Genomic DNA, 24220 nt, shown 5'->3' with positions numbered 1-24220 from the left:
TATGGTAATGAGCTATGACGCGTTTCGGCGAAAAACAATGACAATCCACAGATTGTAGGGGTCCGACAATCCGCGGGGTTCGCGGAAACAGACGTGTAAACTTTGGTTCCTATCCAAACAATAGTCGTTTAATCATGAGACTGTTGCAATTGCCGTGTCGAGTGCTTCAATACAATAGTGTAGTAACCCCACGCATACCTTTCTCACTGCAATTAAGTTTTATTTCGGATTTAGTTTAGAATTTAGTTTATTTTCACAGCTGCCTCTGCTATTCCTGCTCTTCTCAGGTGTACCTAATGTAGTTTTACATCATTTGTAACGTGATGTATATCTTGTATAACAAATTGTAAATAACAACACGTTTATTCGTGTCCCTGCCCTCTCTTTCCTCATGTTCTTTTCCGCGGGGGTGCTGCACAGCCGCGGGGCCTTTAAGAATTGAACATTCTAAATGTGACGTCACGAGCTACCAAAGCTACCAAAGCAAATTCTCAAGCGAAGCTTCACCAGCGACCTCCGCTACCAGGTAGCGCAGGTCGCTCTTGGTGTACACGCAGCATAACGCTCTCTGGTCGCTATGGTAACGCTTAAACATGCCTTCAAAATTCAGCTTTCTTTTTTTTAGTGGTCACAGCCTCTTCTGTCTCCTCACTGGGAAGAAGCTTTCCAAACACGTCTGTTTTGACTCATTTTGCTCGGTTTGTGGGTTTAATATCAGCGTTGATGCGTCACGTGACCGAGACTAGAGCGAGTCAAGAACAGACGGATGGAACGGAGAGAATTCGGTCATTTTTCAAAAAATGTGGCTCTTTGTGGTAACACAGTAAAAAATGCGGCTCTTAGTCTCTGACCGGTTGGCCACCCCTGACATACTGCATACTACATACTGCATACTGCATACTACGTACAGTAGTGTGTAATATGTACTCTGGGAACTTTCCCTTCCTGCTCAGCAGCCAATCAGAGAGCAGCAGCCGTCTGCGTCATCAGTAACCAGGTAACTCAGGCGCGCTGCTGCTCCACTTCACCAACATGCTGTTCAAACTCTGACGTTCAGCCTTCAGAACCAGAACCAGAACCGTTCAGGAAATTATGTTCTTAGCCGACCAATCACAATCCTTGTAGTCTCCGCAAGTCTCCATCTCCGGGAGGGTCTCCCTAGCTCTCCGTAGGCGACCATAAATCAGGCTTTACTGTGCACTCAGCATCACATGGCAGAGAAACCACAGTTTGAATGAAAGGTGTCCTGTCCATCAGCAGGCTGTAGTGTCGCCTCTGGCCTGCAGAGGGCGGCAGAGTCACAGATTCACAGAACCTTCTGTTAGTGGAAATAAAATGAAATGTGACTCCCACTCTGCTGATTGGTGGAAACACCCTTCCTGCAGGTGAAGTGATGGTGAAGTGTTGTCAGGATCCCCAGAGGCTAGGGATGGGAAGTTCGGCTCTTTTCCGAGAGCCGGCTCTTTCGACTCCCAAACGGCTCTTTATCTAGGATCTTTTGTAGCCTATATTTTACCTTAACTTTGCAAAAAAAAAACATGGTTTATGTGTTGAAAACCCTTTTGCTTTCAGTGTTTTTATGAGAGACCTTATAATTGCCTAATTCTTTGCATTTATTCTGTGACAAAACCACTTTTACATTTGTTTATTTCAATTAAACTTTTGTATTGGACAAATTAACAATAAACTTCAAACACATCCACAGAACAGAACCAAACTCGAGCTAACATTTATAATGTCCTCAATTTTTTTATTGGACAAATGAACCAAAAAATTTCAAACAAAGCCACAGAACAGAACCAAACTCCTTAATTCTCACGTGAATACCGCATGCTGGTCCCATGCTGGCCAATCATAACAAAGCTCTGTGTAACCAGAGCTGGGACTGAGCACTGAAAATGAAACCAAAGCAGCGAATGGAAAAAAACTGAGAGCCGGCTGTCAGACCCATCACTAGCAGAGGCAGAGCTGCTGGGGGGCTCTCACAGCGTCTCAGTCTGAAGATGTCGGTGGTGTTTGTGATCCTCCTGCACGGTAAGAGCAGCTCCTCATCCTCACCTCAGTCTGACTGCATTTCCTCCATCTTCCTCTCTCTGATCGCTTCCAAACTGCCAATCATGCGAGCGTATTGTGGAACTCAGACATGAAACCAAAAGGAATATTTGGTGGACACTTGAATATCCGTAGCATTGTCTCAAAGACTGAACAAATAGAACACTTACTGACTGGCTCTAATTTGGACTATCTGTGCCTGACTGAGACTTGGTTGTGTCCTACTACCCCATTAATAAGCAAAAAGTACTTCCTGCTTCTTTTTAAATATTTTTTGGGGATTTTTATGCCTTTATTATATATAGGACAGTTAAGAGAGACAGGAAGCAGGGGGCAGAGAGAGGGGGAATAACACGCAGCAAAGGGCCGTCCGATGCGGGATTCAAACCGGGGCCAGCTGCAGGACTGTAGCCTCTGTACATGGGGCGGCTGCTTTACCCACTACGCCACAGACCGCCCCCGTACTTCCTGCTTCTGAAGAGTGCAGACGTGTCTCTGCTTCCTCTCTGCTTCCTCCTGCTGCTTACTGCTTTATTCGCTTTTAAATCATTCTACTTCTTTGTCAAAATTCAAAGTGCTTCACATAAAATAAAAGCATTGCAGCAGGGAGTGGAAGAAGCATTAAAAATACATAAAAGAATATAAAGAGAAACAAATAAAATCATTTAAATGAATTTAAAAACCAGCAACAGTCCCGATAAGTTCAAAGATATCGTGCAGATTTCATGCATAGACACATGAGAACAGAAATGTTTTTAACCTGGATTTAAAAATGTCTCCATTTGGTGAAAGTTTAATCTCCACTGGCAGTTTGTTCCACTTGTTAGCAGCATAACAGCTAAATGCTGCTTCTCCATGTTTAGTCTGGACTCTGGACTGGACCAGCTGACCTGAGTCCTTGGATCTCAGAGCTCTGCTGGCTTTATATTCTCTGAACACATCACAGATTGTAAACCATCAGCAGGCTTTTAAAATCTATTCTGTGACTGACTGGAAGCCAGAGTAAAGATTTTAAAGCTGCTGTGATGTGTTCAGATCTCTTAGTCCGGGTTAAAACTCCAGCAGCAGCGTTCTGGAGGAGCTGCAGATGTTTAATGCTCTTTGTGGGAAGTCCAGTTAAAAGAGCGTTACAGTGATGGAGTCTGCTGGAGATGAATGCATGAAGGAGTTTCTCCTGGTCTTTTTGGGACATGAAACCTTTAATTCTGGAGGATTGGACATTTTATTTCCTGCGTGGGAACATAACAGGTTTGCATCAGTGCAATCGGTTCAGCTTTCACAGACTGGAAATGGCATTACCTAAAAAAAATGTCAGGAGCCGCCATTGCGATCGACCACTAGAGGAGAGAGCTGTATCCCCAAATGCAGGAGCTCCTTTGGTGGGTCAGCCTTCTGGTCTGTAGCTGTGACCCAGTGGAACTCGTTACCAACAGACATCATAACATGCTCTGGCCTAAAAGCATTTGCAAAACGGACCAAAAAATGGCTCTTAAGAAATCAAACTGTACACATGTATGAGGAGTGAGTGTGAGAGTGGCTGGACCAAAGAGAGTGGATGTTGTGTGTCAATGAGAGATGTTTTTTATTTTTCATTTATTATATTCATGCAAAAAGTGGAACAACTTGTATTGTGTATAAAATTAAATGATAGTTATTTATATGTGAAAATGTATGGTGAAATTGTCATGTGCTCATGTACCTTTTAGAATCAGTTTTGTTACATCAACCTGCCCAGGGACTACAGGTGGAAATTAGCATTTCCTGCTATAACCTGGTACAAAGCATCTTTCCTCATGGTCAATGTTTATTGTACACTGTCCCTGTTCAAATAAAAACATACCATACCATACGGACGTTTCAGACGCCACATTTCCTCCTTCCTGAAGCTGTTGAACCCATCGGATCTGAAGCTGGATTCTGATTCAGATTTTCAGTGTGTGTGTTGCTATTCCTCCAGCTGGTTGCCAGGTGTCTGTTCTACCAGTTCTTGTGTTGATAGATCCTGATTAAGATGGAAATATTTTTCATGTATGGCTCATTTAGGCAGAATGTGCGTCTGAAATTATGATTAAAATGAATTGAATTCCAATTGGCTTGAGTTGGACTTTATTATTTAAGTGCCTTCAGATGACATTTGTTGTATTTGGCGCTTTATAAATAAAACTGAATTAAATTGAATTAAATTGAAACTGGTGACAGCAGTTTTTCTCGTCTGATCTTTACTTCGGGGACTGAAACGTAGTTTTCCACAGATCTGCAGCCCACCATGTGGACACTGAGACGCACCCACAGCTGATTTGTGTTTCTGTTTGTGTCCTCACAGTTTCCCAGCATGCCCTGGCTGCAGTGGTGGAGGTTAATGAGGGGGCGGAGTCAGTCCTGCTGCCCTGCGAGCACTATGGTTTTCCACCTGAAGAAGACCCCCGGGTCTTATGGACCCGCAAAGATCTCAGTCCCAAAACTGTCCACCTGAGACGGGACGAAGGAGATGATCTTCAGGAGCAAAACCAGCGTTACAGAGGACGCACGTCAATGACACCGGATGCTCTACACAATGCAGAGTTCAGCCTGACTCTGAGAGACCCACAACTCTCTGACAGCGGAAACTACACCTGCTCCCTCAGTGATGGAGTACGAGAGCTCAGAGACATAGAAGTTCAGCTGAAGGTCAAAGGTGAGCAACAAACAGCTGCTGCAGGTACAGGTCAGAGGTCAACCTGAGGGATTAACAGGATAAATCCAACAAACTACAGAATCTAAACTCCTCTGGAAACAGAATAAATGGAACAAAGTAGAACGACGTCTCATCAGAACACACAGATTCAGACACTGACAGTTATTTAGTTCCACAGTTTAACCGATTGCTACAGACAGACGAATAAATCAAACGAATTATCAAAGTGTCCCACCTGGAGCCGGGCCCGGGGGTGGGCCACCAGAGGCTCGCTGAGTCTTTTACTTTTCAGGAGATATTGTGTGATCATTTATTTCTATCAAGCCAAATTTTTTTTTTTTCAAATTCTTGTTTAACTACACTCAACACCTGTTCTATATTTTGCCAGAGTAGAAAATAGTGGTATCATCTGCAAACAGTATACAATTTAACAGCTTAGATACATTAACAATATCATTGATATACAGTATAAACCATTTTGGTCCAAGGACCGACCCCTGGGGCACACCACAGCTTATATTTAATAATCCAGATCATTTATTACATCGTTTATCTGTACAAACTGTTTTCTGTTATCTAGATAGCTTGAGACCAATTTGTGTGCAACCCCTCTAATTCCGTATTTTCTCATTTTTTTAAGAAGTATAGTATGATCAATAGTGTCAAAGGCTTTTTTAAAATCCACAAATATGCTCACAAAATAATCCTTCTTGTCTATTGCAGTGGATATTTCTCCTGTTAGTTCTATGATTGCCATTGAAGTAGAGTGACTTATTCGAAATCCTAAACTATTGCTTAAAAGTCAGTCAGTCAGTCATTATTCAATTCTTCACAATTTTAAATTGTTTAGTTCCTTTTATTTAGTCTTTTACATTTCAGGAGATGTTGTCATAGACTACATATGAGATTTAAAGTATTTCTTTTATAAGCCTTGTAGTTTATTCAGGGAATCAGAAGAAGCTGACGTGCACTTTATCAGCCTCACCTGTGGTAGAATAATTTCCACATATAATGAATAACTAGTGTGTGCCTTTACCCGTGGGTAATCGCACTTCTGTGTACTAAAGTTTGGCTGATAACAGCCCCCATTGAAACGAGTTTCAGCCAAAAGTGGCCAATTTGCCTGTTAATTTGTGGGAGGGGTCTGTACTCCTGCAGACAATCAGCAACTAGTGAATCAGTACAAAGTAACTCCTGTTGTTGGAAGCGTCAGTCTAAAAACTAAGGCTGTAGAACAAAGGCACTCGACTTTTTCAAGTCCGACTTATTCAAGACGATCTTCTTCTGGACGATCTTCTTCTGGTCGATCTTCATAAAGGACGATCTTCTTCTGGACGATCTTCTTCTGGACGATCTTCATAAAGGACGATCTTCTTAAAGGACGATCTTCTTCTGGTCGATCTTCTGGTCGATCTTCTTCTGGACGATCTTCTTCTGGACGATCTTCTTCTGGTCGATCTTCTTAAAGGACGATCTTCTTCTGGTCGATCTTCTGGTCGATCTTCTTCTGGTCGATCTTCTTAAAGGACGATCTTCTTCTGGTCGATCTTCTGGTCGATCTTCTTCTGGTCGATCTTCTTAAAGGACGATCTTCTTAAAGGACGATCTTCTGGTCGATCTTCTTCTGGACGATCTTCTGGTCGATCTTCTTCTGGACGATCTTCTTCTGGTCGATCTTCTGGTCGATCTTCTTCTGGACGATCTTCTTCTGGACGATCTTCTTCTGGTCGATCTTCTTAAAGGACGATCTTCTTCTGGTCGATCTTCTGGTCGATCTTCTTCTGGTCGATCTTCTTAAAGGACGATCTTCTTCTGGTCGATCTTCTGGTCGATCTTCTTCTGGTCGATCTTCTTAAAGGACGATCTTCTTAAAGGACGATCTTCTGGTCGATCTTCTTCTGGACGATCTTCTGGTCGATCTTCTTCTGGACGATCTTCTTCTGGTCGATCTTCTTCTGGTCGATCTTCTTCTGGACGATCTTCTTAATGGACGATCTTCTTCTGGACGATCTTCTTCTGGACAATCTTCTTCTGGTCGATCTTCTTAAAGGACAATCTTCTTCTGGACGATCTTCTTCTGGACAATCTTCTTCTGGACGATCTTCTCCTGGACGATCTTCTTCTGGTCGATCTTCTTAAAGGACGATCTTCTTAAAGGACGATCTTCTGGTCGATCTTCTTCTGGACGATCTTCTGGTCGATCTTCTTCTGGACGATCTTCTTCTGGTCGATCTTCTTCTGGTCGATCTTCTTCTGGTCGATCTTCTTCTGGACGATCTTCTTAATGGACGATCTTCTTCTGGACGATCTTCTTCTGGACAATCTTCTTCTGGTCGATCTTCTTAAAGGACAATCTTCTTCTGGACGATCTTCTTCTGGACAATCTTCTTCTGGACGATCTTCTCCTGGACGATCTTCTTCTGGTCGATCTTCTTCTGGTCGATCTTCTTCTGGACGATCTTCTTCTGGTCGATCTTCTTCTGGACGATCTTCTTCTGGACAATCTTCTTCTGGTCGATCTTCTTAAAGGACGATCTTCCTCTGGACGATCTTCTTCTGGACGATCTTCTCCTGGACGATCTTCTTCTGGTCGATCTTCTTAAAGTACAATCTTCTTCTGGTCGATCTTCTTAAAGGACGATCTTCTTCTGGTCGATCTTCTTCTGGTCGATCTTCTTAAAGGACGATCTTCTTCTGGTCGATCTTCTTAAAGGACGATCTTCTTCTAGTCGATCTTCTTAAAGGACAATCTTCTTCTGGACGATCTTCTTCTGGTCGATCTTCTTCTGGTCGATCTTCTTCTGGACGATCTTCTTCTGGTCGATCTTCTTAAAGGATGATCTTCTTCTGGACGATCTTCTTCTGGACGATCTTCTTCTGGTCGATCTTCTTCTGGTCGATCTTCTTCTGGACGATCTTCTTCTGGTCGATCTTCTTAAAGGATGATCTTCTTCTGGACGATCTTCTTCTGGACGATCTTCTTCTGGACGATCTTCTTCTGGACGATCTTCTTCTGGTCGATCTTCTTCTGGACGATCTTCTTCTGGACGATCTTCTTCTGGACGATCTTCTTCTGGACGATCTTCATCTTCTTCTTCTGTCAGTCATTATTCAATTCTTCACAATTTTAAATTGTTTAGTTCCTTTTATTTGGTCTTTTATGTTTCAGGAGATGTTGTCATAGACTACATATGAGATTTAAAGTATTTTTTAAATAACAACTCCATCATCGTCTAGATTGTTCATCCTTACCTTGAACAATATATGGTTCGAGCAGCATCAAGACATGCTGAGAATGTTTCAAGCAGTCAAGGCCCTGCCATACTTCGAGCAATGTCATTTATGTGCTCTCCCACATAATCCCCCCTGAAATCACTTATCAGTGATTTAATAAAGAAATACTTTTATTAATACCAGCTGTATTACTGGACAGAAAATATTCAAAATATTTATTTTTGGTGTATTTTAGGTGCAAAATAGAAGCACAGTCATGTGATGCCTCTTCTTCTTTGTTCACGTTGGGTTGTCTTTACGAATAATCAAGTGGTTAGTTTAGGTTTAGGAAGTTTACCTCAACCTCTACATTAGCACCCTCTGCTGAAGAATAATCTATTTCCTCCTTCTCTGTCTGGTGTGATGAAGGGTTTTTTACATCGATGGTGTGTTTTGTAGCTTTCTGGACTCATCTTTGCCTCCTTCTCATCTCTTCCATTTTTCCAAACGAGGCCCTCTGTTAAACTCTGTTCCCTGATTTTCCATTTATGCCTCCAGGTCAGTAGTTGGAGGAATTCCTGAGCTCTGATTACCACCAAAAATCCTTTATTTCAAAGTTATTTAATAAACTCCTCTCGTCAGATTGTACTAGAATACCTGGGTGATGATTGGTGGGAGCTGGCTCTTACCGTATCGGTTACAGTTTTCTTGCAGGATTCATTTTCCAAAGCTGAACTGTCACAATTCTTTCTAACATTACTGATTGCTGTGATTTACTCTCTCTAAAATCAAGGTAGTGTTCCATCTAACATTCAATGGTTTCTTTTCTTTATCTTTTCTCAAGCTTGAAAAGAAAAGTAATTCATTTATGTTATATCATTAGTAGCAGAAGCATATGAAAGGAAAAAGCTTAGGTATGGGGAGTTGGGGGCAGAAGCAGAGCAGCGAGGATGGAAGGTTAGAATCTGTCCAGTGGAAGTACGATGTAGAGGATTTGTTGCAAAGTCTGCTGTCTCATTGCTGAGGGAGCTGGGTGTAAGTGGACAGAGTGTGAGGAAAATAGTGAAGGAAGTGTCAGATGAGGCAGTAAAGTCCAGTCAGTGGATTAGAAGAAGCAATAGCAGCTGGGGGCCCAGCAGGGGGAGCACTTAGGGTAAACAGACTCTTGGAAGAGACGAGGAAGAAATTCAAGATATTTAAGTGGAGGGTGTGGCCCATGTGAGCCTTTTGAAACCAGGCGGCCATTTTAGGTGAGTTGGCCTTGTTTTTGCTGGCATTTTTAGTGACTGTAAGACTGTTTAGGGGAGTTTGTCTGCTGAATCTGCAAGTGTGTCTTGTCCTGCCTCCACCTCTGGCACCCTCTATACTTTCATTACCCCCTACCCGAACCAGGGTTTGAATCCCATTCCTACTTATCTTTACCTATTCTATTTCTACCCCCTACCCGAACCAGGGTTTGAATCCCATTCCTACTTATCTTTACCTATTCTATTTCTACCCCCTACCCGAACCAGGGTTTGAATCCCATTCCTACTTATCTTTACCTCTTCTATCTCTACCCCCTACCCTAAACCAAGGTTTGTATCCCATTCCTACTTATCTTTGCCTCTTCTATTTCTACCCCCTACCCGAACCAGGGTTTGAATCCCATTCCTACTCATCTTTACCTCTTCTATTTCTACCCCCTACCCTGAACCAGGGTTTGAATCCCATTCCTACTTATCTTTACCTCTTCTATTTCTACCCCCTACCCTGAACCAGGGTTTGAATCCCATTCCTACTTATCTTTACCTATTCTATTTCTACCCCCTACCCGAACCAGGGTTTGAATCCCCACCCCGCTGTGACTGGTGGGCAGTTGGTGAGAGGCTGGGGTAGCTTGTGGCTGTGAAAAAAGATGGTAGTTGTGGTGTGAGGAGCAGTGATGGCTGGCATTAGGGGGGTGACTCTGGGACGCCAGTGATCACTCTCTAGCCTCCTGGAGGTGTCGTGGGCCCAACTAGACGAAACACTGATGAAAGGAGGTTCCCACCTGATGACCCCAATGACTTGTTGGTCAGCACTGCTCACTGATCTGTATTATAGGGAATTATTCACTGAGTCTGGTCCATTTTTTCTTTAGCACAAGTTTCTTGTGTTTACCTTAAATCAGGTAGTGTTGGAAAATGTTGACATTTATCAACATTTTTCCTGTATTGTTGGGACTCCACCCTCTTTCTAAAAAAAATTATTTTATTTCTATTTGTCTATTTATTTCAATGTAAATTAATAGATTTAAAAAGGTGTGACAAAACTATGTGCTGATGTGAACGACTAGTGAAGATTTACAGGTGAAATAATTTGTCTGGAGCCTTGATCAATATATTTACTTTCTGATAAAGTATGCTCTTCGGTTCCTTCTGAAGTATCATTACAACTAATTTATTATTACCCTTTAAGGACTCACGTGAGTCACTGCTTCTGGTGCCATCGGTGTTACTGCTGCTGTTTTAATTTACATTGTAATATCCCCTCAGACGACCAGGGGGAGGTGGAGGCGTATGAAGGGGCGGAGTCTGTCATCCTGCCCTGTAAAACAACAGCTGACCTGCCAAAAGACACCAGAGTGGAGTGGACTCTCTCTGAGCCGGACTTCAAGATGGTTCATTTGTTTCCAAACACAACTAAAATCCAAATGAAAGAGGACGAAGATTACAGGTGCCGCACAGAGATGAATGAAGAGCTGCTGAAAACTGGAGACGTCAGTCTGACCCTGAAATATCCCACAGTCAGAGACTCAGGAAGCTACATCTGCACCGTCTACAGAGACAAAGACATCCTGAGACAGAAAGTAGTTCTGCAAGCGGTCAAAGCCGTAGGTACGGGTCAGAGGTCAAAGCCGTAGGTACGGATCAGAGGTCAGAGCCGTAGTTACGGATCAGAGGTCAGAGCTGTAGGTACAGGTCAGAGGTCAGAGCCGTAGGTACAGGTCAGAGCTTTAGGTACGGGTCAGAGGTCAGATACGTAGGTACAGGTCAGAGGTCAGAGCTGTAGGTACGGGTTAGAGGTCAGAGCCGTAGGTACAGGTCAGAGGTCAGAGCCGTAGGTACAGGTCAGAGGTCAGAGCCGTAGGTACAGGTCAGAGGTCAGAGCTGTAGGTACGGGTTAGAGGTCAGAGCCGTAGATACAGGTCAGAGGTCAGAGCCGTAGGTACAGGTCAGAGGTCAGAGCCGTAGGTACAGGTCAGAGGTCAGAGCCGTAGGTAAAGGTCAGAGGTCATGATGCTTGTTTTGTCTTTCTCCACAGAACCTTTCCCATCCTGGGCCATAGTTCTCCTGGTTCTCTTGGCTCTGGTTCCCTTTGTCTCTGGAGGACTTTTATTTAATTTCCGGCACTACTTTAAATCAGGTGAGTCTCTAAAACTACATTACCCATAATGCTGATGGTCTACATGAGTCCTCTTGTGACTCTCAGAGTGTCTCAGAGTTTAAAACAGGTCAAACTAAAAGCATGTTTCAGAACCTTCAGAAAACCTCCTTCAGACTGAATCATTGATAAATGAAACTACATCATGACTTGACCAAACAGTGAGCTCCACTACCTTGTCTGACACAGAGGCTCCATGTCTACAGCTGTTCTTCTTCTGTGGTGGTAAACAGCAGCGTATGGGTCAGAACACAACAGACTCATCAGATCTTCAGGTGCTGCACATGAAGACTGTGGACCAATCCTACGACTCAAAAACGTACCAAAAACCCCAACCACTGCAGACTATGACAGGAACCCCCTGCCAACCCCCTCAAGATAGATTTGAGGGGCATGTCTTTTGAAGAGAGCCAAACCTTTTGACCAGGTAGGTATTGGGGGGCCGGGGTCCTCGGACAATCAGCCAGGCGACAGTTATCCTTCGAGGAGTGCTCCAGGGCAGCTCAGGTCTGGCTCAAGACCCGCTAGAGTATCAGAACGGCTCTGACCAACATGAAGAACTGACACTTGAAGACAACGAAGACAACGTTGCATGGATTGTATCTCTAAACCCTCCTCAATTGCTGGGAAGAGGTTGATAACCTAAGGAGACCTCGAATTGGGAAAGACCAATGGTGGAGAAAGTCAGGATGTTGTGGACACACTCAGCTGAAGACTCCAAGAGGAAGGGTTATTGGAAACAACACAGTGAACGGCTGCTTCAGACTCTTGATTTAAGCTTTCACTCTGTCCATTGGATTGAGGGTGGTACCCTGAACTCAAACAGGCTGTCGTGACCTTTGTAAAAGGTTTCCCAGACTTGTGAGATAAACTATGATTCTCTGTGAGAGACTATTTCAGGTATTCCATGTAGTCTGAAGACATATTTTACCAACAGATTGAGTTTTTTTAGGGCTACAAAGTGAGCTGATATGATAAATCTATCAGTGATGGATAGAATTGTGGTTTTGCCATGAGATGGAGGTAAACTGGTGACAAAGTCTAGTGCTATGTAGCACCATGTTCTACTGGGAATAGCAAGGGTTCGCAAATAACCAGAGGGATGTTGAGGCCTGGAACAGATTATGCAAGCTGCTACGTATTCCCACACATAAATTTTGGAAGGAGGGATCACCAAAAGTATCTTTCAAGGAATTGAATAATTCGGCTTACCCCTGAACGGCATGTGAATTTGGCAGAGTGAGCCCAGTGGATTATTGAGGAGTGTGCAGTTGTGGGAACATAAGGACTATTGGTAGGACCATTGCCTTGGTAAGATTGTCTTGTAGGAAATGTTAGATAGTCCTCTCCATTTCCCAAGTTAATCTTCCAATGGTGCAAGTCTGAGGAAGAATGTTTTCAGGTTAAGAAGTTTAATTTTCAATCGCATTCTATTGAATCGACTTCATGCACCTCTTTTCCAGACAAGTTTTGTAGAACTTTTGACCACCCCTGAAAAGGGACCAACGTAGTTAAGAGGCTGTAAATCCTCAAACAGGACATCAGCCTGTCGCTGAACTTATTGTTAAGTGTCTCAACTTAGCAGCTGAAACAGGGTGGCCCACAAGTATGCTTCAGGGGGTATTGTTGAATTTGTTAAACAACAAGTTAAAAGACCAGTTAGAAAACAAGGAGGAGACAGCCTCCTTTGAAGATTTAGTTACCGCTGTCATTCCCATTGACAATAGACTGACTGAGCACCGGAGGGAGAGAAGTTACCGACCGTTTCATCCTTTCCCCCGAAATGATTCTGCAGGAGAATGCTGCACCTAACCCGGTAAAAGTTCCTACCTGCATTGCCATCTCCTGAGGATCATGCTGAAACTATGCAGGTGGAACAGGCTACGATGACTCCTAGGGAACGCCAACACCGGTTTAAGAATAAGTTGTGTTTTTCTTGTCTTCTATACCCTCTGAATACACAACCTAGGTACCATCTTCAGTAAAGACTGAGCCCTATCTTTGCCGCCTCACCGCCCTTACGACTGTTCCATTGATCTTCTCCCTGGAGCCCTGTTACCTGCAAGCCGACTCTTCAACCTGTCAAGACTTGAACGAGAAATCATAGAGAGCTACATCCGGGATTCCTTAGCATCAGGCATTATCAGACCCTCCTCCTTCTCCAGTAGGATTTTTCTTTGTGCAAAAAAAGGATGACACTCCGTCCCTGCATCGACTATCGAGGTTTCAATCAAATTACCGTGAAAAACAAATACCCTCTCTCTTCCCCTCATCACCTCTGCTTTTAAACCCATACAGGGGTCCAAAATCTTCGATAACATTAGACCTCTGCAAATACTTACCATCTGGTTTGAATTCGAGAAGGCAACGAGTAGAAGATGGCCTTCAACACTCTACTTGGGCCATTTTTAATATTTAGTAATGCCATTTGGCCTCACCAATGCTCCAGCTGTGTTCCACTGATCAACGATGTCCTCCGCGATAAACTCAACCTGTTTGTCTTTATCTACCTTGATGACATACTCATTTTCTCCGAATCTCCCACAGAGCATCGCCAACATGTCCGGTTGGTCCTGCTAGGGCTGTTGGAGAATCACCTTTAGCTTAAGGCAGACGTTCCTCGGTTACATCTTCCAGGGCCGGCAGGTGAAGATGGATCCAGACAAGATCATAGCTATGGTGGAATGGCCAGCCCCCACTATTCTGAAACGGCTCCAAAGGTCTCTGGGTTTCCCTATAGTATGGTTGAAGCACCTCTCAATCAGGTTCACTTCTGTCAAGACTGTTTTCTCCTGGAGGCGGAGAAAACAGGTCGCCTCGCTGACCGTCATCGCTGTCCCGCTCCTCAGTATTCAGCTGGTCAGCGGGTATGGTTGTCGGTCAAGGACATTCCCCTGAAGGACACGGATAGGAAATTGGCTTCATGATTTATTGGTCCTAATGAGATTGACACCATCATTAGTCCCTTCGCAGTCTGCCTTAAGCTACCTTCTTCATTACATATTCACCCCACTTTCCATGTTTCCAAGATCAAACCAGTTTCCTCTAGCCTAATGTGCCCTCCGACTGAACCCCACCACCCACCCCGGTTGTTGACGACCATCCAGCCTACACAGTCTGGCCACTCCTGGATGGCCGGCGCCACGGCTCCAGTACCCGGTGGGGTGAGAAGGATACGGTCAGGAGGAACGCTCCTGGGTTTAGACAAGCCAATTAGATTTGGAATTTAAATAATTTGATTGTATTATGATTGATGATATAAATAACACACTGATATAATATTAATTTTAGTGACCTCTGATTGGCGTAACCGGGTGTCATTACGGCCGACGTAAAAAAGTATTTTATGGTATTTCCGTTTACCCTTTCCCAGCAGTTTTAAATAGGATTCTATCAGTCAATCCACATTACAACCCTCCTGTGGGCAGGAGCTGTGGGGAGTCACAGAAAAATGAGATCCCAAGTACAAGTGGCAGAAATCAGCTTCCTCCGAAGGGTTGTTGGGCTCACCCTTAGGGATAGGCTGAGGAGCTCGGCCACCCAGGATTGGCTCAGAGTAGAACAGTTGCTCCTCTGAATCAAGAGAAGCAAGTTGAGGTGGTTCAGGTATCTGGTCAGGATGCCTCCCCAGTGAGGTGTTTCTCACATGTCCTACCAGAAGAAGGCCTCGGGGCAGCCCAGGACCCAGAGAGACTATATGTCTCGTTTGGATGGGGAACAACCTGGTGCCCCCCCAAGCTTTGATTGTGGTCATGTGCGACATTTTTCAGACTGGAAGTCTGAAGCAGTCAGACATGTTTTACCTGCAAGTATTTCCCTTCATTCAGCCACAGAAAATGTTCTCAGAGATGCTGCTGCTGTCTGTACAGCTGATGGTGTTTGTTGTCCTTTCAGTTCAAGTGGTGGAGGAGGAAGTGGAGGTGGATTCAGGGGTGGAGTCTGTCCTGCTGCCCTTCAAAGCAACATCTAACCTCCCCAAAGACGCTAAAGTGGAGTGGATGAATGACCATTACAAGACTGTTCACGTGTATCCGAACGGCTCTGACCGACCTGAAAAGCAGAACTGGTTTTACAGAGACAGAACGAAGATGAATGAAGACCTGCTGAGAACTGGAGACCTCAGTCTGACTCTGAGACAGCCCATAGATGGAGACGGTAACACCTACACCTGCACCGTCTACAACAAGAAGGGAAACATCCTGATGAGGAAACGAGTGAAGCTCAAAGTCAGAGGTCAGTGGTTTAAATCTGATGCTTTTGTATTTTTCCAATCAGCTGATCAGTTATGATCAATACCGATCAGAGGGTTATTAGAAGGTCAAAGTAAATGTGATTGGATGAGTGCAGCACTCAGTGTGTGTTTTTCATTGAACAGAACAACACATTAGAATGAGTGAAGATGAGGAAACAGTGCAGGAGGCAGAGACCCAGGACAGACAGGGACACGTTTTTACAGTGAATTAAACTGAATTTAATTCAGTTATATTTATAAAGATCCAAATGGTAACAAATGTCCTTTCAAGGCACTTCAAAGATACAGTCCAATTCATCCTAATAAAATCATAATACCATCAAATTATTTACATTCAAATTCCAATAAAGTCCAATTCAAACAGAGCCAATTGAAAAAGTATCCGAGTCCAGGAAACCAACAGATTGCACTGAAACTTCTCTTTGATCCAATCCCCCGTCCTGAGCGTGCACGCCCCCCGTCCTGAGTGTGCACGAGGCGACTGTGTTTTTAAACAACTTTAGACATAAAAAGGAGATTGGATATAGGTCTGTAATGAGCTAACACTTCTGAATCAAGAGTAGGTTTTTTAAGTAAAGGTTTAATTACAGCAACCTTAAAAGTCTGAGGTACATATCCTGTCAACAAAGACAGATTGATCAAATCCAATATGGAAGTGTCAATTAATGGGAAAACCTCCTTGAACAGTCTGGTTGGGATTGGGTCTAAAACACAAGTTGATGGTTTAGAAGAGACTATTGCTGTTGTTAGTTCAGAGAGATCAACTGGGCAGAAGCCGTCTAAATACAAATCAGGTTCTAAAGATACTTCTAAAGCTGCTGTACTTGATGATACATCACTGATAATAGTGGGAAGGACTCCATCAATCTTCTCTCTGATAGAAACAATTTTATTAATAAAGAAGCTCATGAAATCATCACTGCTGAGAGTTAAAGGAATACCTGGCTCAGCAGAGCTCGGACTCTTAGTCAGACTGGCTACAGTGCTGAAGAGAAACCTGGGATTATTCTTATTCTCTTCTATCAATGATGAATAATAAGCAGTTCTAGCTTTACGAAGGTTTTTATTATACGTTATTAAACTATCTTTCCAGACTAATTGAGACTCTTAGACAAGGATTGTCATGTTTTTGGGTGACTAATAAATTTGTCCATATTTCTAGAAATGAGAGCTGCTCCTTCCAAAGTGGGATGGATGCCGTCTCTCCTCATCAGACCAGGTTTCCTCCAGAAAGATTGCCAGTTATCTCTGTAGCCCACGTTGTTTGCTGGACACCATCTAGACAACCAGCGATTGTAGGAGGACATGCGGCTAAACATGTCATCACTGGTCAGATTTGGCAGGGGTCCAGAGAAAACTACGGAGTCCCACATTGTTTTGGCTAAATTACACACCGATGCAACATTAATGTTAGTGACCTCCGATTGGCGTAACTGGGTGTTATTAACGCCGACGTGAATAACTATTTTACGGTATTTGAGCTTATCCTCAGCCAGCAGGTTTAAATAGGATTCTATCAGTCAATCCACATTACAACCCTCACCTGTGGGCAGGAGCTGTGGGGAGTCACAGAAAAATGAGATCCCAAGTACAAGTGGCAGAAATCAGCTTCCTCCGAAGGGTTGTTGGGCTCACCCTTAGGGATAGGCTGAGGAGCTCGGCCACCCAGGATTGGCTCAGAGTAGAACAGTTGCTCCTCTGAATCAAGAGAAGCAAGTTGAGGTGGTTCAGGTATCTGGGCAGGATGCCTCCCCAGTGAGGTGTTTCTCACATGTCCTACCAGAAGAAGGCCTCGGGGCAGCCCAGGACCCAGAGAGACTATATGTCTCGTTTGGATGGGGAACAACCTGGTGCCCCCCCAAGCTTTGATTGTGGTCATGTGCGACATTTTTCAGACTGGAAGTCTGAAGCAGTCAGACATGTTTTACCTGCAAGTATTTCCCTTCATTCAGCCACAGAAAATGTTCTCAGAGCTGCTGCTGCTGTCTGTACAGCTGATGGTGTTTGTTGTCCTTTCAGTTCAAGAGGTGGAGGTGGATTCAGAGGTGGAGTCTGTCCTGCTTCCCTTCAAAGCAACATCTAACCTCCCCAAAGACGCTAAAGTGGAGTGGATGAATGACCATTACAAGACTGTTCACGTGTATCAGAACGGCTCCAACCTACCTGAAGAGCAGCACTGGATTTACAGCGACAGAACGAAGATGAATGAAGACCTGCTGAGAACCGGAGACCTCAGTCTGACTCTGAGACAGCCCATAGATGGAGACGGTGGCACCTACACCTGCACCGTCTACAACAAGAAGGGAAACATCCTGATGAGGAAACAAGTGAAGCTCAAAGTCAGAGGTCAGTGGTTTAAATCTGATGCTTTTGTATTTTTCCAATCAGCTGATCAGTTATGATCAATACCGATCAGAGGGTTATTAGGAGGTCAAAGTAAATGTGATTGGATGAGTGCAGCACTCAGTGTGTGTTTTTCATTGAACAGAACAACACATTAGAATGAGTGAAGATGAGGAAACAGTGCAGGAGGCAGAGACCCAGGACAGACAGGGACACGTTTTTACAGTGAATTAAACTGAATTTAATTCAGTTATATTTATAAAGCTCCTAATCATAACAAATATCATTTCAAGGCACTTCAAAGATAAAGTCCAATTCACCCTAATACAATCATAATACCATCAAATTATTTACATTCCAATTCCAGTAAAGTCCAATTCAAACAGAGCAAATTGAAAAAGTATCCGAGTCCAGGAAACCAACAGATTGCACTGAAACTTCTCTTTGATCCAATCCCCCGTCCTGAGCGTGCACGCCCCCCGTCCTGAGCGTGCACGCCCCCCGTCCTTAGTGTGCACGCTCCCCCATCCTGGGCGTGCACGCTCCCCCATCCTGAGCGTGCACGCCCCCCGTCCTGAGCGTGCACGAGGCGACTGTGTTTTTTAAACAACTTTAGACATAAAAGGGAGATTGGATATAGGTCTATAATGAGCTAACACTTCTGAATCAAGAGTAGGTTTTTTAAGTAAAGGTTTAATTACAGCAACCTTAAAAGTCTGAGGTACATATCCTGTCAACAAAGACAGATTGATCAAATCCAATATGGAAGTATTGATTAAGAAAAAAACCTCCTTGAACAGTCTGGTTGGGATTGGGTCTAAAACACAAGTTGATGGTTTAGAAGAGACTATTGCTGTTGTTAGCTCAGAGAGATCAACTGGGCAGAAGCCGTCTAAATACAAATCAGGTTCTAAAGATACTTCTAAAGCTGCTGTACCTGATGATACATCACTGATAATAGTGGGAAGGACTCCATCAATCTTCTCTCTGATAGAAACAATTTTATTAATAAAGAAGCTCATGAAATCATCACTGCTGAGAGTTAAAGGAATACCTGGCTCAGCAGAGCTCGGACTCTTAGTCAGACTGGCTACAGCGCTGAAGAGAAACCTGGGATTATTCTTATTCTCTTCTATCAATGATGAATAATAAGCAGTTCTAGCTTTACGAAGGTTTTTATTATACGTTATTAAACTATCTTTCCAGACTAATTGAGACTCTTAGAGGGTTGTCATGTTTTTGGATGACTAATAAATTCGTCCATATTTCTAGAAATGAGAGCCGCTCCTTCCAAAGTGGGATGGATGCTGTCTCTCCTCATCAGACCAGGTTTACTCCAGAAAGATTGCCAATTATCTCTGTAGCCCACGTTGTTTGCTGGACACCATCTAGACAACCAGCGATTGTAGGAGGACATGCGGCTAAACATGTCATCACTGGTCAGATTTGGCAGGGGTCCAGAGAAAACTACGGAGTCCCACATTGTTTTGGCAAAATTACACACCGATGCAACATTAATGTTAGTGACCTCCGATTGGCGTAACCGGGTGTCATTGACGTGCCGACGTGAATAACTATTTTACGGTATTTGAGCTTATCCTCAGCCAGCAGGTTTAAATAGGATTCTATCAGTCAATCCACATTACAACCCTCACCTGTGGGCAGGAGCTGTGGGGAGTCACAGAAAAATGAGATCCCAAGTACAAGTGGCAGAAATCAGCTTCCTCCGAAGGGTTGTTGGGCTCACCCTTAGGGATAGGCTGAGGAGCTCGGCCACCCAGGATTGGCTCAGAGTAGAACAGTTGCTCCTCTGAATCAAGAGAAGCAAGTTGAGGTGGTTCAGGTATCTGGGCAGGATGCCTCCCCAGTGAGGTGTTTCTCACATGTCCTACCAGAAGAAGGCCTCGGGGCAGCCCAGGACCCAGAGAGACTATATGTCTCGTTTGGATGGGGAACAACCTGGTGCCCCCCCAAGCTTTGATTGTGGTCATGTGGGACATTTTTCAGACTGGAAGTCTGAAGCAGTCAGACATGTTTTACCTGCAAGTATTTCCCTTCATTCAGCCACAGAAGATGTTCTCAGAGCTGCTGCTGCTGTCTGTACAGCTGATGGTGTTTGTTGTCCTTTCAGTTCAAGAGGTGGAGGTGGATTCAGAGGTGGAGTCTGTCCTGCTGCCCTTCAAAGCAACATCTAACCTCCCCAAAGACGCTAAAGTGGAGTGGATGGATGACCAAAACACGACTGTTCACGTGTATCCGAACGGCTCTGACCGACATGAAAAGCAGAACCCGTTTTACAGAAACAGAACGAAGATGAATGAAGACCTGCTGAGAACCGGAGACCTCAGTCTGACTCTGAGACAGCCCATAGATGGAGACAGTAACACCTACACCTGCACCGTCTACGTCAAGAAGGGAAACATCCTGATGAGGAAACGAGTGAAGCTCACAATCAGAGGTCAGTGGTTTAAATCTGATGCTTTTGTATTTTTCCAAACAGTTCAGATCTGTTATCAATATAAATCAGAGGCTGGTTGCAGCATTAAAGTGGTTCCAATGTTAAATGTGTGCGTTCAACATGGATCACCTATGGATAAACCTTCTTTAACTGGTTGGTATTGGGTCTAAATTAGCTATAGCTGTTAGCCCAAAGGGCTCGATGGGACGCCTTTCTGTTACCTTCTGCTCTCATCTGCTTCTGTCCTTCAGCTGATGGTGTTTTGTTGTTCTCTCAGACTGTCAGGTGGAGGTGGAGGAGGGGGCGGAGTCTGTCCGGCTGCCCTGCAGAACAACAGCTGACCTGCCATTACACACGACAGTTGAGTGGCATCTTCGTCATCCACAGGAAATGTTGGTGCACGAGTATCAGAGCGACTCTGACCAACCTGAAAAACAGGACCAGATTTACAGAAACAGAACAGAGATGAATGCAGACCCGCTGAGAACCGGAGACCTCAGTCTGACTCTGAGACGGCCCACAGTCAGAGACACTGGGGAGTACAGATGCTGGGTCCAGAGCAGGAATATCCCCAGAGAGAAAAGGGTTCTGCTCACAGTCAAAGGTTTGTTTGTTTGTTTGTTTGTTTGTTTGTTTGTTTGTCTCTGGTTGTTTGTCTCTGGTTGTTGTTGGTCTCTGCTTCTTCTGTCTGACTGTCTTCTGTCTCCTCTGCAGAGAGAGTTCAGGTCCAGGATCAAACAGAGGACATCAGGAGCAGGAGCAGCTCCATTGATCCGACTCCTCTGATGGCTGAACAATCAGTCTGACTGGCCGGTTTGTGGGGTGATCAATCTCAGCTTTTCTGTGAATTTAACCTAAAGAACATGAAGGGAGCTCAGCTCTTTCTCACTGAGATGAACGACGTTCCGGTCGACAGTGAACATGTTGTGATGAACACCGGCCTCCAGCCTTCGTGAGGATTTCTGCACCAGTCACAGGCAGAAAAGCTGAGTGGGAAGCTAATAGAGGAGGCTCACCCTGTTACGGCCAGTGGCCTTGTATCTTTCTTTGTTTTCTGTAGAAGTGTAGCTTCCTGCCTGCTGTCTCCACTGAGGGAACTGGACGTACCTACACAGACCTCAGTCCTGAAGCATGATATTGATGTTGCTGGTGCCAAAAAAAACAACACCCTTACCGAATCGATCCAGTCAAAAGAGCTATAATGAAAAATGAGACAGACTACGTGCTAAAATAGGGTTTTGCTATGCAAAGTAACAGCCTTTGAAGTTCTCCGTGTCTTTTACAGACTAAGCCTGACGGATCTCCTCGGTTCATAACAGATTTCTGAAAGTCAATTCTGTTGCAGTTATTGACTCGTGTCCACTTCCTCGAATAGAGGATTGTGTTGATACCATTGGCACTGCCCAATTTGTAAGTAAACTGGACCTATTAAAGGGATACTGGCAGGTCCCACTTACTGACCGTGCATCAGAGATTTCTGCATTTGTAACACCAGACCAATTCTTGCAATATACAGTCATGGCTTTCGGGATGTGTAATGCACCGGCCACCTTTCAGCGTTTGGTTAACACAGTTTTGTCCGGGTTGCCAAACTGCAATGCATATCTTGATGACCTCATTGTGTTTACTTCTACCTGGGAAGAACACGAGTGAACAACTGTCACTTACTTGGGTAGAGAAGTTGGTCACGGGCAAGTACGTCCTGTGGAAGCCAAAATAACAGCCATCTCCTGCTGAGCCCAAAACTACATTTTGAATGGACTCCCGAATGCCAGCACGCATTTGAAAATATAAAACCTCTCTTGTCTCATGCTCCTGTCCCTTCTCCTCCAGATATGACTAAGGCATTCAAACTTGAAGTAGATGCTAGTGCTGTGGGAGCTGGAGCTGTTTTATTTTGTAAATTTAACAAAAGTCAACTTAATTATTCCATCATTGAGAAAGAGACCCTGGCTTTACTTTTGGCCCTTCAGTACCTTGAGGTATACCTAGGATCTAGTCCTGTATGTATGTGACAGGATACCAGAGGTGGGAGACAATCCCTATGTTGCAAGTCCAAGTAGAGTCTCAAGTCTTTGCTCTCAAGTCCAAGTCAAGTTCAAGTCCTAGGATTTTTGTTTCAAGTCCCAACCAAGTCCTAACAAATCGATTGTAATTAATGATACGGATCATGACCATGCCTCAATTAAGTTGTTTATATTTTATTGTTAATGTTCTGCCACTTATTCATTTGTTTATTTTTATTAATATTGTGTTTAGATGCTTCGTCAATATAAGCACTGCCTTCTTGTGCCAATAAAGCTATTTGAAATTGAAAAAAATTGGGCGATATCTTTAGTATCTTTTTTTTGTGTGTATTGGCATTAATTACCCAGCCAAGACTGATAACAGGAGTGCATTTGTAAATCAATAGACAATAGACTTTGGGAGGTATTTCGTCTTTTATTTCTACACAAACTTGCTGAAACTTGCACATAAAAAATCATTAAAAAAAAACACCATTCAAAACCAGCTGCACCCAGATGTGACCAGGTTGAGCCACTGGTCTGTTAGCTGTGCGTAAGGTAACGTGACGTACTGATGTGACGTGGCGGGCGGCGTGAAGTTCAGGCGGCGTTCAGGTGTCACTGACGGCTGGGATTTCTGGCTGGTTGCTACAGTATTGATGCGACACTTGGGATCCCCTCACTGTCACTATGAGGATGAACTGTCTTGTGTATTGGAATCCGCGGGTCTGGCTCGCCATCTTGTGTCCTTGGCGTGTGTGTAAGTCCCCTCACACATGCACGCACTCCACAGAAGAAACTCCAATCCCTGTTAACTTCAACCGGGAACGATACCAAACAAAAAAACCTGACCTGTACAACAGGTCATAAGAAAAATAAATCAATTTGTTGACATGAATCAAATCAATAAAGTTTTACAATCACTGTGCTGTAACGTTACCGCTACGCGCAATAAGACTTAACTTCTCCTCCTAACACAAAATAATCCTATTTTTTCAATAAACAACACAACATATACTCTCAAACGATTCCCTTAATATACTAAAAAATGTTAGCAGCTAAACAGCTTGCGTTAGAAGCTTTCTCCACACAGTTGCGCCGTTAGCATTTAGCTAGCATCGACACGTGCAAAAGTTACAAACAGAATTACAATAAAACAAGTTGAAACTCATCAAAACCGTTGTGGTTTGATTAAATGTGGCTCGTGGGAACTACCAACCATCGAGTCTTAAATTGCTCTCTGGAAATATATCCCTGCATTAATTTCTCTGCTCGTCTCTGCTTGCTTCTCTACTCTCCGATCTGCATACACGCTGTGTCAAAATCAGAATCAGAATCAGAATTCGTTTTATTGCCATTGTTAGTGAACAGTGTTCACTGACTAGGAATTTGCTGCGGCGTAAGGTGCAAACATGTAACAGAGGAATATAATGATAAAAATAAAAATAAAAATATATGAATATAAAATGTACAAGGTGTGTACAACAATACACAAAACAGGGGTACAGCGCAAACGACCATGGATCTCTTAAAGGGACGGTATTTTATATAGGCCCATTTTTAAACATTTCCATGAAATTATTATCCCACCCTTTTTTAATTACTCTTATTTAATCAATTGTGACATTTGAACCATTTTACCTTATTTATGCATCTAATTTAATTGTTTGTATTTATTCATATTTTACTGTGGGTTACACAAACGTATTGTGAGGGTCTGCTGGGAACGTCTGGCGGAATCTCCTGTCAGAAGGAACTTCAACTCCAACTAAACCAGCAGCAAGCCTTCTTAGCAGTCATTGTATTGCAAAAAGCAG

At 43.7% G+C, this 24220-nt stretch overlaps 2 protein-coding genes across 2 annotated transcripts in view; one reads left to right on the top strand and one right to left on the bottom strand.

Moving 5' to 3' along the window:
• The window catches only part of LOC142401780 (uncharacterized), a 337909-nt gene that overhangs the window by 79285 nt on the left and 234404 nt on the right, over window positions 1-24220 (bottom strand). The window lies entirely within an intron of this gene.
• LOC142401782 (uncharacterized) lies at window positions 1932-22709 on the top strand. The gene is made up of 9 exons (XM_075487247.1): window positions 1932-2034; window positions 4376-4726; window positions 10456-10797; window positions 11225-11326; window positions 15239-15577; window positions 17616-17942; window positions 20071-20397; window positions 20675-21001; window positions 21112-22709. The coding sequence occupies exons 1-9, from the start codon at window positions 2004-2006 to the stop codon at window positions 21201-21203; spliced, it is 2238 nt and encodes a 745-aa protein (XP_075343362.1). The 5' UTR covers window positions 1932-2003; the 3' UTR covers window positions 21204-22709.

Source organism: Odontesthes bonariensis, chromosome 16, assembly GCF_027942865.1.
Source record: "Odontesthes bonariensis isolate fOdoBon6 chromosome 16, fOdoBon6.hap1, whole genome shotgun sequence".
NCBI classification, from domain to species: domain Eukaryota; kingdom Metazoa; phylum Chordata; class Actinopteri; order Atheriniformes; family Atherinopsidae; genus Odontesthes; species Odontesthes bonariensis.
The sequence above is the reverse complement of the archived record's forward strand: the minus strand, read 5'-3'. Positions and strand labels throughout refer to the sequence as shown.

Coding starts and splice junctions, on each gene's coding strand:
- LOC142401782 (XM_075487247.1), top strand. CDS start 2,004: ATGTCGGTGGTGTTTGTGATCCTCCTGCACG. Junction 2,035..4,375: donor GTTTGTGATCCTCCTGCACG/GTAAGAGCAGCT, acceptor GTGTCCTCACAG/TTTCCCAGCATGCCCTGGCT. Junction 17,943..20,070: donor AGTGAAGCTCAAAGTCAGAG/GTCAGTGGTTTA, acceptor TTGTCCTTTCAG/TTCAAGAGGTGGAGGTGGAT.